This window comes from Pygocentrus nattereri, chromosome 19 (assembly GCF_015220715.1).
Source record: "Pygocentrus nattereri isolate fPygNat1 chromosome 19, fPygNat1.pri, whole genome shotgun sequence".
Taxonomy (NCBI): Eukaryota; Metazoa; Chordata; class Actinopteri; order Characiformes; family Serrasalmidae; genus Pygocentrus; species Pygocentrus nattereri.
Window position 1 is genome coordinate 23,554,456 of NC_051229.1, and position 13,276 is coordinate 23,567,731.

Consider the following 13,276-nt stretch of genomic DNA (forward strand, 5'->3'; position numbering starts at 1 on the left):
TAACTTCAGTAGACTGGAAGATGTCCATTTACAAAGCCAAATATAAAATGTCAGCCACTTGAGTTTTTTTTTTTTTTTAAAAAAAGGTTAAGTTCAGTTCCATCATCCATAACAACTGTCATCAGAGGTAAGATATAAATGTAAGAAATATAATTTCCACACCCAATGTGGCAGTATGCTTTAGCTAGGATATTTTACAGTTTGGATGTTTAAGCTTGCTGCTTTTTTCTGACTTTATGTATATTTTAGCTTTCCATTTTTTTCTGTCCTCTTCATTGGGGTAAACATTTTGCTTGTGAAGATTTAACGCAGGCTTTAGGGACATTTTGCACTGGTTGTTGGGTCTATGTTAACCTGTATTCTCATTAATGTGTAGGTAATCTTTCTGTTCTTTAGTCTTGATTGGAAAAAAATATGCACTTATAGCGGTCACATGCTCAACACTGCAGTTAGTGTACTGCCATTGTGGTGCTAAATAGGCCTCATATAACCTGCTGTGATATCATAAAAAAATACCACCCCAAAAAGGTAGCTAGTTAGAGGATTACCAAATATTTGTGCCCAGGGGCTGCTAACTTGGTGAACCAGGCCTGATTATAACATAGCTGGAATTATGTAATTCTCAACATATGAAAGCACGTTCCTCAAAAAAAAAAAGAAAGTGATACAGGTGTCCCAAGATTGAGCACTGTATGTATTTTGTATGCATGTGGAAGCACAGTGTTAGGATACAGCAGATGTAACTTTTTTTTCTTGAAAGAGTGCGTTTGTAGACAGAGCATGGATAGATCAGTCAACTCTACCTGTAACTCCACTAACTGACTTTACCAAAATAAAGACATACCAAGTGAAGATTAATGCTGTTGGAATATGGATAGCATTTGGTCTTGATTCAGGGACATACTGTTGTTTGAACCACTAATAATCACCAAAAAAGTGACAAAATTGTCAAATATTGTAAGTAACTTTTCTTGATATATGCAATTTTGATCATTCCAAACTTTTGCCGGTATATTAATAAATGTTGCACCTGAATCAAGCATTTGTGCCCATTCTTGGGCAGAATTTCTGGTCTGATATTAGGTGGATTTTACCAAGACTCATTTCATTCTCCTCTGTATCTCACTACAAACTTCAAGAGATACACAAAAAATAATAATTAGTTATTGATTATTAATTATTAATGATTTACATTTTGGGCTTTAACCCCTTGAGCCCAAGGTGTTTTATTCAGTTACTGAACTTGAGATTTATTATTGAGTGACTACACTTGAGAAGGTAATGTGTTGAATTAACCTGTTTCAAATGTGCACATTATTTCCACAAAGATACAATTATGTTACATTAACTAATATTGCCAAAAGTAAGCAAACTGAAATGCAAAATTGTGTTAGTGTAATGTAGTTAATTTGTGCAGAAATAGTGCACACAATTGAATCAGGTAAATTCAATACATTTACTTTTTCAGTTATATTATGTTGTAACTTATATTTGGTAACTACTATGAAACTAATATGTAGTTATAAGACTGGGAAAGTGAAATGTAGGCCCACACACCGGGCCTTCTAAAGGTCTAACCAGTTAATATTTTTGAACTGAGCAATGCTGCCCTAAAATAATCTGTTAAAAGTAACATTTTAGGAAGACCTCTATATATACACCAATCTACCGCTCATTCTTTACAGTAATTAGTTTAATCATTGACAGATGTTATGCTGTAAAAGTACACTAACTAGTGTTAAAAGCCTAAAACTACAACCACAGTCATGGTCAACAACCTCTGTGCTGGACTGCAATGACTTTGTGAGGCGTATGGATGGTTACCATGGAGAAGACAGTTCCATGATGCTCTTACAAGAAGCAACATTCTTTAAGCTGGCAGTTTAGAAGCTGTGAAAGCCAATCACGGTAAGAGACACCAAGAAGATCTCCATGGTGATTGGCTGGGCTGAAGCCATGTGGTGATGTCATAGAACAGTTCCTGATTGGACAGAGCAGCATTGGTGGCCTGGTTTGTTTGGTCCCATACGTCCACACTCCGCCTTACAAGCATACTCTGCAATGTCCAAAAAAGTGCACTTGGTAATGATCAAGGTGTGATTTGGGACATGCTCTCTGTATCAGTCAGAAACTCTCTACTTGTTAAAGTGAAAACCAAAGCCGTAAATCAAACACGCCTGATAACCAGGCTGCCAAAAATCAGAGAGAAACAAATACAGCAATAAAACTTGTAAATAAGAGAAACAGCCAATTTGGTTACCACAAAGAAAGCTCTCCACTGCAATGAAAAAATTACCTGGAACACAAACTAAGTGCAAAAAAGATCCAGAAGACATAATAACACTCTTAAAAATAAAGGTGTCATTAAGAATTTTTTGCATGATGCCATAGAAGAACCACATTTGGTTTTCTAAAGAACCTTGGAGTTAGGGGTGGACAATGTGCCGATAAATTACGTCACATCGCAATATGTTTTTCTGAGTATATTTTTAGTACTTAAAGAACACTCTGCATTTGTTTGATTACAAAGACTGCACACAATACTGTCACTCCAAATGCTCATGGAAGTTGTAGTCAATTATTGAGCTGTTCTGACTGCATGGCACATGTAATATCGAACAACATATCCCAACTGCCCAAACCATCTGCTCTGCACACTCGAGTGAGCTGTGACGCAGATTAAGTTCTGAAGTTTATGATAATTGTACTCTATTGAGTAAATTAAATAGTAAAGAACACAACCACATGTTAGCAAGGATGCACAAAATGCAGTTTAGAGCTGTGTTGTCATACATAAACTTAGCAATTAAGGCTTTTACCATTTGCTTGTTGAAGAAAGTAAGTCTTCCCAAAGAAGTCTGTGAAATTGGAAGCTAAGGCACCCCCTGCTGTTCATACTACGTTTTACTCTCTTTAAACTAGATATCTTTAGCCTGTTTCTCAAGAATAAGCTGACAAAATTACAAATCATATATATTTAAATAGTATTGAGCCTTACCTTTAGAACTATTTCACTTCATATTTTCAGATTTGTTACTCTAACCCAAACATGCATAGCCATGCATATCTGCTGCCGTGGGTTTCTTCTCATTCAAATGCAGAAAAAAAAAGGCTACTTAAGCACTAGTAGTGTCCCCTTGTTGGGAATCAGAATTAATCTAGATAAAATGATTCAATTTTATTAGCACTTAAAATTATATTGTTCCATTTACTTTAGTTTACATTTACATTAGTCATTTTTTTATGTCAGTGCTTAAAAATGTTCATTTGTGCTACTACACTTGCAACTTGTATAGCACCCGTGCTACATGCTCAAAAATCTAAGTACAGCCCTGATTAGGCCTGAATAACTGGATGTAGAGCAGTGTAGTCTGCCAATCATTGAACTGAAATCACTGTATTCATAGTGTTAGGCAACACTGGGGATTTTTTTTATGTGCTCCAATTGAAGTGTGAAGAGCCTTTTTAAAAATTAAAAATCTTCACATAATGTAATGACTCTAAGAAAATTGGAACCTTTAATCAGTATAAAGTTTCTTTAAACCTATAACAGGTTCTTCTTCCTCACAAATCTCCAAAAGTGGTTCTTCTATGGCATTGCTCAAAGAACCCTTGTCTTTTTTTTATTTTTTTATTTTTATTAAAGAGTGAAGTGCAAAGCAGAAGAAACGTCTTTACCGTTAGCTGCTTTATAGGTGAACGTCATGCAGTCCATGCATATGAAAAAGCTAGATGGTCGTAAATATAAAAATAAGTGTACAAAAATGGCATAGCATTTCATTTTGCTTCCCCCCCAACATACAGTCCCTTCTTGGTCTGCCCCTGTGCAGTGTCTACCACTAAAGACGAAAAAGATAAAACGCATGCATTCCATGCAGTGCTCCTTGCTTTGCAGCGGTAAAGCATGATGTTGATATATATTTATATATTTTCTGAAGATTATTATGTCTGAGCATATGCGTGTGTTTGTGAGTGCTGTACAGAGTCTAGTTTTTTAAAAATGTATGTTGTTATATTTGTGTGCGTATGTGTGTATTTGTGCACGTATGCATGTGTTTTTCAAGGTGGGGTGGTCCACGCTCCATCAGTGGCAAATCCGTCTCCAGTAGAAGACAGTGGAATGGGTCCACTTGGAGTAAAAGGGTCAGTGTCCGTATCCGTCTCTCCCTCGGCCAAATAGCGGCGATCGCGTCCCCAACTTGACCCTGCTGTGATTCCCGAGCCTTTGCCCATGACCTCCTCTCTCTCAGCAGAGATGCTGAAGCCGCTGGGTGACCGCTCCAGTTCCTCATGCGTGACGGACAGCAATGACAGTGGAGTCCCTGCCCCCTGATCCATGCAAAGGTGTTCTGATAGGTCCAGGTGGTCAGAAGGGGAATGGCTGGGCAGTGGACTGATCGGTAAGACAGTGGGCCTTGCCGGGTTTGAGTGAGAATGTGTGTTTGACATTGTGTGTGAGAGTGTGTAGAAGGGTGTGTAGTGTAGAGGTGGAGCATAGCTGCAGTACACTCGGTCTCCGGCAACACTGACAGTGACTGAAGGGTCGTGGCGCTCCATGGTAACATGGGTGGGGCCTGTGAGATCATGCTGCATGTGCATGTCCACCAGGAAGTCAAGCTTCTTCTCCATGTCTGTCACCTTTCACAAAAGCAAGATAACACAAAGAAAACAGGAACAGTAAAAGCTAGTGCTGAATGCTGTATAATTCATATCAGTATACCAGTATCGGTGTAACAGAACAGTATAGATTTTAGGCCTTGTCCACACTAGCAGCATTATTAAAACATTTGTGATCACAAAAACTACTTAAAAACGCTCACATTAACATGCAAGTAGAGCGGAATAATACATCATAAAATTTCATGACATACCTCAAGAAGAACATTTTGAGCATGTGTATTGCACAAAATACAGAGCACACTAAAAAGCAGAGGCAGAGATTTTACTTGGTGGTGTGATACATATAAAATAGGCTTTGAATTGCAGCTGTCAAAACTCCATAATTAAATATTTCACACAAGTTTGATTTCTGCCAAAAATAAAAGCTAAAACTCCATGACATTACTTATGTTGCCATAAATGCCCCACCATCTCAGAAATATCTACACAGACAGAGAAGATAATGAGGTGAGTAGGAGATGCCTTATCATTCTGAAGCCTCCAAAGTCTAAAAGTAACTGTTATCAAGTCCTAAATCACCCCAAAACTGCAGAGCAAACAGAAAGAACCCAGTCATTAGAAATATTTAAGAAGGAGGTCTGGATATGAAAGTAGCTACAGGCTATTTTCAAAAAAAAAAAACATATTTGCCCATCCACACAAAAAATTGAAAGAGTGTTGTGCCAAAAAAAAAGAATAAAAATTTAACAACAAACTTTTTCCTTTTCTCCATCTTTATGTGTTTTTCTCAAGCGCTCGGATAACTTCCTTAGATTTTCCATCTCTACATCCAAAAGAAGAGACCTTTATAACCATGACCAGAGGGAGGTGCAACATTGAAATGACTCAAAAAAATCCCTACAATCACAAATAACAGCAATTTTTAGGAATTAGGAATTCATAGGAATAGCTTATTATATTCAAAATATACAAGAATGGAGACCCTGGGTGGCTGCCTACCTTTGACCACCCTTGGTTCCAGGACTTTATCATTTACAAATGAATCCCTGCCTAATTATCCAGTGCCTACTACAAATTATTTTAATAAATATTATTTTTTAATATATTTGTTATGTAACTTTTTATATTAATATAAAAGTTATGTTGTTATGTGTATGGAACTGAAGCATGGAGCCATATCCTTGCCATTGACCCTTGAGGTTCAAGGAGTTAACATTCTGACAGAAACCAGAAAAAGATCATCATGAATCTCTTCTTCACAAAAATAAAACAGCTCAGTAAAAACTGAATTTATGTAAGAAGGGGTGAGTGTAAAAGGCTGAAAGGAGTGGGGGACTGAAGGTGTTAGTACCTGTCTCTCCACACGTACAAATCTACTCATCATGCTTTGGTCCTCGGCATCTGGCAGGCCTGTTTTAGCCAGATAAGCCTCATGTCTAAGAGAGAGAGAGTGAGAGCGAGAGAGAGAGTGAGAGAGAGAGTGATAGCGAGAGAGAGAGAGAGAGAGAGAGAGAGAGGGGGAGAGAGAGCGAGAGAGAGATAGGGAGAGAGTGTGAGAGAGAGAAAGAAAAAAAGGGGGTAAGGCCAGAGAGAGAGAGAGAGAGAGAGAGAGAGAGAGAGACTTAAAACCCTCTGCAGTAAGCCTGAGAGAGCAGGAGGAGCATCAGGGTTAATGTAGCGTGACAGCCATTTCAGGATTACAATCACAATCTAAAGCTGTTTTAGGATGACGCTTTTACTTAATTTAGACTCACATCAAGACTTATTAAGATTCGCACTTATGATTAATTTTGTATTATGAGTAGAATTATTTTAGGTTTATCGAGCATGTAATTATTGTAGGATTATGATAATGGGTTAATTATGGTAATGATTTGTCAAGATTTGTCAAGACGTTTGTGATTAATTCAATGCTCTAGCAAAGCCTGTGAGCCATAAACACCCCAGATGTCGGAGGGATTTCTGAATTTGGTGAAATTTTCTTAAACATGCTGCATATACAAGCTAACTTTGTATAGCTAACATATATAGCTAAATGGCAAATGTATTCTTTATAGTGAATGACACCTATTGGAATAAGCATGTCAGTCATGTCAGATGTCATGACAGGCTTATGTACATAATGAACATGTTAACAAGTGTTTCCTTTGTTGTTTTAGTTAATTAAAATAATATGTATTTTTTAAATGTTGAAATAATGACACTAAAATTCAGGAAAGTAATTATTTTGGAATGAGTATTATTAATTTAAAGGAAATCAGCCATTATTTGTCTGTTTTGGTATGCTGCAGGAAAAAGGTAACTTTTTTCTCCTCCACCTGGCCAGAATAGGCTTTCTTACAAACATGGTCATATTTTTTTCCCTTTTTTGTATTTTGTAAATTTCACATTATATATATATATATTGACAAACAATGTGAGTTGCAATAAAACATGCTGGTTTTACATAAAATGGGAACTGATAAAAAGCTAAAAATACATATACATATATATATTTTTAAAACCGCATAGCCTTATTACATGTAATGATTCTATATCTTGAAGCAGTAGATTTTGAGCATATACTGTTTAGGATTATAGAATATCTGTTCAAATTAGTTTAGAGTTAGTTATCCAGTCTTATATAGCTTAGATCGTTCAGAAGCAGTAGTAGTAGTAGTAGTGTAGTCATGGGCTGGAGGTTAGGGCACTGGCCCTGTGACCGGAAGGTTGCTGGTTCGATCCTCAGTGCTGACAGTCCATGACTGAGGTATCCTTGAGCAAGACACCTAACCGCCAATTGCTCCCTGGGTCCTGTGGATAGGGCTGCTCACTGCCCCCTAGTGTGTGTGTGCTCATTAGTGTGTATGTATGTTTGTTTCATTTCATGGATGTGGAGGTGGAACTTCCCTGGTTGTGGGATTAAAAAAGTATCACTTAACTTAATACTAGTAGTAATTGCTTGAGGTTTCTTTACAGTAAGTCTATGTTGGTTATTTAGAGGTTAGTAAATTTGGTTGTTAAGGTTTCTTTTTAGTCACTGTATGTCATTTCATTAGAGGTTCTCACTTGGGAGACTGCTGAGATGGATAGGGGAAAGGTGTTTTCTGGGTCTTCTTATGTTTTGGAGTAAGCGGTGGTCCAGGAGCAAGAATCAAATCTATTCTGGAGAGACGGGAAACAGAAAGCACAGATTTATTTGTTTCTTTTAAATATCTAACACAGTAAGATACAGAAGACCCCATAAAATGAGGTAATACCTGTGTGTGTGTTTGTGTGTGTGTTACCGTGTCTGAAGGTATTTGATTCTGCACAGCATGTCCAGGTGTCCTGCGGAGTACTGCTCTATCACATCCTTCACATCATATGGCCTCAGAGTCTCCTTAAAATGTTTTTTATTCAACAGGAACATCATAATCCTAAAACATACATGCACAAATAAACCTCAGACAACAACAGAAAAGATAAAGAAGGGAAAGCATTTTGTAGGTCAAGTTAAATGTAGAGAATCTGACTGAACTTGCTGCAGCTTACTCAAAACATCTTAAGTGCAGGGGTCGGTAGTAACTTGTTCCTTGTTCTAAGTTATGCATTTAGAGGCAATTTATCATAATTTTTGCAAAAAAGGTCATTCAGAGTGTTTTGACTGAAAAGGTACACTGTAGTTAGATTTCTTTAAAATGGTGATGATAGGAACCAAGGGTCATTATGCATCTACTATGCAAATATAGCCATTTCATTTATCACACATTTCCACCAGAGAGGTCTCCAAACCTCCAAATCTTACATAGTGCAGCTTTTATTTAGCTATTTTTAATTTTTTTTTAGTTTTTTAAAGAAATACAAGCAAATCTGTTTTTAAAAAAATCAAGTTTATATGACTTAAACATGATCTGAATGCATGTGTGTGATTGTTAATCTGCTGAGTGCTATTGCTCTCAGCTAGTATTTAAAGGTTAATGACCTTGCCCCTTTAATAGAAACCCATTTCACTCGATGGATGAGGGGCTTTATAAGTGGATATTTTAGGCAGACCACACTTTCCTGTCATTAATCAGCGGGAGTATGTGAGAACTTAGGGGATTATTAGTGTGAGTGGTGGGTGGGTGTGTGTGTGGGTGTGTGTGCGTGCGCGCGCATGTGTGCATGAGTGTGTGTGTGAGAAAGAGAGAGAGAGTGTGATGGGGAGAGAGAGGTGAGGAGTAATGGGGATGTCTGAATGTGTAGGTGTAGTTGGGGGCAGTAGTGTGTGAGAGAGAGAGAAAAGTGAGGACGTTGTGTAAATGTGAATGTGGCTGCGTATGAGAGATGGTGAGGACATTGTGTGTGGATGATGTGTGGGCTGAATGATGTGTGTCCTAAATGGCTTGTCAGTACAATGATGTATAATAGTGGATGGGAGGAGGTGTTATATTCATGGAGTTAAATCATGAGACAGAGTGTTCTTTATCACAGAAGAGGACGCACAGCTGGTCACCTGCATTACCTCTGCGGGGCTTGGCCGTGTAATAAAAAGGGCACTCAGCTCCAAATAAGACATAATGTCAGCCAGGGCTGGGTCTGTCATTTCTGGGGACTAATTGACCTATCTGTGCTCCACTCACATAGTGGTTCATTTGTAGCAGCGCTTATATAGTTGTACAAGCTTTACAGAACACTGGAAAAACTTTGTTTCAAGAAGTCTCATTAAGCTTCGTTAAGGTCATACAGACAGTCAGTGTAGTCTTTTAGTCTTCCATTTCTTTAACTGAGATACACATTTCAATTTAGAAAAAACAGAAATCACAAATGTAATCTAGAGCCCATGCATGACAAGCATGAATGTGAGGGAGCACTATTGCACTACTGGGTACACCACTTGTTGTCTGTATTTATGTAAAAAACATTGTGTGACTATTTATTCTTGTGTAGTTTTAAAGTAAAGAAGCAAAATTTGTACACAATGTCTTTTTTGCTTTTTACTTTAAAATTAAGATTCTACAGTGGTTTATAGCTTGGATGTATGCTTCTAGGCATAAACTGTCATTGGTATAGAAACTTTAGATTATATGGAGATTCTTCATACTTAGATATCTCATTTACAAAAATAGTTCTTTAAAGAACCATCCACTGAAAGGTTCTTTAGGAAACCAAGATTGGATCTTCTATAGCATCTCTTCTTTTTTGGTTAGATTTGTCATCTTTATCACTGTAGGCATGCTGAGCTGAACTGTGTTAGTGTAGGTAATTGAAACTAGGTGTGATAAATGCCACTGTTGTAACTTTTGATGTTTGATCTATCCCAATCTATCCTCACAGTGAGCCCTTTCATATGTATACAAAATAAATATGATTTGAAATTAGCAATGCAATCTAAACTCTGTATTTTCATAGAAATTGAGTTGCTTTCTCATTTGCTCGAGTGGAATTTTTGCTAATGTTCCATAAAGCTTGCCCAACCTGGCCATAGTTGCTATGAAAACTTTGTGGGTGGAGCATGGGCAGTTCATTTTAACGAATTCTTTTCTGCTATGCTAACATAGCATCAATGAAAGTAAGCTAACATAAATGTTAGTTTATATAAATGTTACAGTAAGCACTGACCAAGACACACAGAGAGAGAGAAGGACAGAAAATAATTCTGTTTTGATTTTGAATCAGAGTTTTGCATATGTGGAAGTAAAGTAAAAAGGTTTGCTGGCTAGCTATGGTATCTTTGAAGAAATATGAAAAAAACTGTCTACTACATGTAAACAGCATGGCAACTACATGTGTCCACAAAGCATTTATTTGGTTTGTGTGATGACAAAGACCGCTACTGATCCTAGTTCATCTAAGAGTGAAGGTCAGCACTGGGAGCATTCACCAACAGACATGTGTCTGTTCACCTTCACACGTACCTTTTTAAGTGAGTTTTGAGGTTGCACATGTATGTTTGAGTTTTTACCTTACTGCTCTGATGACTAGTTTGAGAGTAGGAATCATTTCCTCCATCAGGATGTCAGGGGGGAAGCCCTTTTCCTCAGGTGTGGGGTCTGTCAGACCACCTGCATCTAAGAGGAACAACCACAAGATTACTGTCAATAACAGACATTGTGCAATCAGCAATAACAAACAAGCATTTACATTTTTGAATGTATGTTTACATTAAAGAAATACTGCAGACACATCTATATTGTACTGATGATTGCCAGAAATAATTATGACTTTTATATGTGCTTAACACTCTAACAATACAGAACTTAGGGTGAGTCAGACATGAGAGAATGTCTCACCCGTTAGTCTTCTGTAGTTTTTTTCCACTTTCAAGCACCAGACTTGAGTTAATGTTAATTTGACACCACTAAAAATGGACAAGTGTGTGATCATTTTATGATGCCAAATTGTGGTGTACAAGCTTCCATTACTCTTTAGCTACACCAGCCGAAAGGGAAACCCCAGGCCTTTGTAGACCTTCAGAGAAGGTCTAATGATCTCAGAGAACTCATAAATACATGTCTACTTTTTAACTTCATTTTTATTCACACTGTAAAAAATTTGAGGTCGGCTCAATTTAACATGATCTAGTAACTGATTACATGGCTTTTCTTAAGTTAACTTGAGGACATACAAGTTCATAGAGTTCATACAGTTCATACAACTTGAGCTGAATCAAAAAATTCTTCCAGCTACTGTTTTTAGGTCTGTATCTCATTTAGATAAACAAGACTGAATTTGCATTTTTTACTCAATCTCCCCACTAGCTGGCACTCCTATCACATCCCATCTGGCATGTTCTTCTCTTGGGCCTCTGGATATGGACAGCTGTGGTATTCCTGGGATTCAAAATCCCAATCTCCTGCTGCTGGGATGAATCATTAAACAGCTACACTACATGAGACTGCACCACGCCTTAAGCTAAAACAACAAATATTTTTTCCAGTGTATTAAACATTTGTAGACACAAAATCTGTGTCCCTGAGTGGAGCAGTGGGGAAGTTGAGTTTAAAAAACAATTATTTTTACTTAACTAAGGCACAGAACAAAAAATGAAGAGAACTTTTGACTCAACTAAGAAGTTTGAGTTGTGTGAACTCTGGTGTCCTTAAATTGAGTCAACTCAATCCATTATTAAGGTCTGGATGAAAATAAAAGGGTTAATTTCTTGAAGGAGAATTGTATTTCTCCATGGTATCTAGGCAGAGCTCTACCATTCATTAGGACTCCAAATGCTGAAGAGAAGAGCGAACATCACCATCAGAGTAATAACAAAGTGACAAAGGAATCAACCAATCACATTTTGATGTACAATAGATGGGACCAATTTTGTGCTAAAAGGCCTGTCTCAAAGTTCTAGATACACCACTGGATTTCAGTATGAGCAGCAGCCAAATCAATGGGTTGTTTGAACTGGAAAACAGTGGCAGCTCTATACCAGGGCTCTTTACTGAGTCACTGGGAAACTGCTACAATGCAAATATGCTAATATATCTATAACTAGCTTAAACTAAAACATGGAATGCCTTTTAGAAGCATCAAATACATCAATTAGCATTATTGTGGAGGTGGGCTTTTTTTCTCATGTTTAGATATATATGGCTTGAATTGAAGTCCTAACTCTAATAGTCACAGTTTGCCACTGACATCAGTTACAGCCATATGCAATAGGGTGGACACCCCTGGTCAAAGTAAATGTTCTTCTACTATGAACAAACTTAAATATGTAATTTTTTTCAAAATATAATTTCTATTTATTTTCCAAACTTAACATACTGGAAAACAGAAGCATGAAATATACAATATGCCATATGTTTTGCACACATTTTTTGTTCCATTTTTCCTCATTTTTTACAGTACATTTAGTAAACAAGCAGTAATTGTGTATTAAATCTGCAGAAGTGTAGAGGATGTGTACTTATTTTTACATAGAAAATCAACAAAGCATGTAATTTGACTATGGAGCTCCAAACTTTTGCTTGAGATTGTGTTGGTTCAGATGCTAAACATAGCTTGCATGGTTTATCAACTATATTTGAGGATAACATTAGGTTTAGTTGTAGGCAAAGCAGTACTGGCCTAAGTAATATAATGTAATTCAATGATAAAGTCTGATGCAGTCCTGTGTGTGTGTGTGTGTGTGTTCATACCTTCTGAACTCTGTCTCAGAGCATAGGCCTTCATTCTGAACGCAGTCCTGAATCTCTCTCTGTTGGTGAAGCCAGCAGGTTTTGCCTCTTTGGATGGACTCTCGACCTCTGTCGGCCCACAGTTCCCTGCTCCACTCCCAGGATTCCCTGCAGGCATCATGAAGCGCCCTCTCACCGAGGACGGGCGTGGAGTGGGCAAACGCACGCGGTCCAGCAGTGTCAGCTTCTGACTGAGACACATACAGAGAAACACACAGCAATGTTACACTCTCTACTGCAAAGTACAAGGAGCATGCCACCATTCCAAAGGGAAGAGGTTAAAATGTTACATCACACAGTCAGTAGAGAAAATAATACGTAGACATGGCATACTTCACTGCTGTGACTCACTCTGTTAAGTCTGAAACATACATTCAAAAGTCAGATTTTGGGTAGGATTTGGAGGGCTGGGAAGGTTACTTTAAAAATGTGTTTCGGTATAGATTATTGATTACATGTCAAAAAATGTAATATGTAAACTAATCCAAAGGACTACTATATCTTAAACTAACACGATCTGATTATTAAGATGT

General features: G+C 37.5%; 1 protein-coding gene across 2 annotated transcripts in view; it reads right to left on the bottom strand.

Annotated features, from left to right (window-relative positions):
• kcnq3 (potassium voltage-gated channel, KQT-like subfamily, member 3) overlaps positions 1-13,276 on the bottom strand; it is a 64,691-nt gene continuing 51,415 nt past the window's right edge. For both annotated transcript variants that reach the window (XM_017699224.2, XM_037530987.1), the window contains 6 exons: positions 12,705-12,934; positions 10,526-10,631; positions 7,887-8,018; positions 7,669-7,764; positions 5,972-6,056; positions 1-4,638 (listed from right to left, as the gene is read on the bottom strand). In XM_017699224.2, the coding sequence (XP_017554713.1) occupies positions 4,060-4,638; positions 5,972-6,056; positions 7,669-7,764; positions 7,887-8,018; positions 10,526-10,631; positions 12,705-12,934 (1,228 nt within the window). In that variant the 3' untranslated portion in view covers positions 1-4,059. The remainder of the gene's footprint in view (positions 4,639-5,971; positions 6,057-7,668; positions 7,765-7,886; positions 8,019-10,525; positions 10,632-12,704; positions 12,935-13,276) is intronic.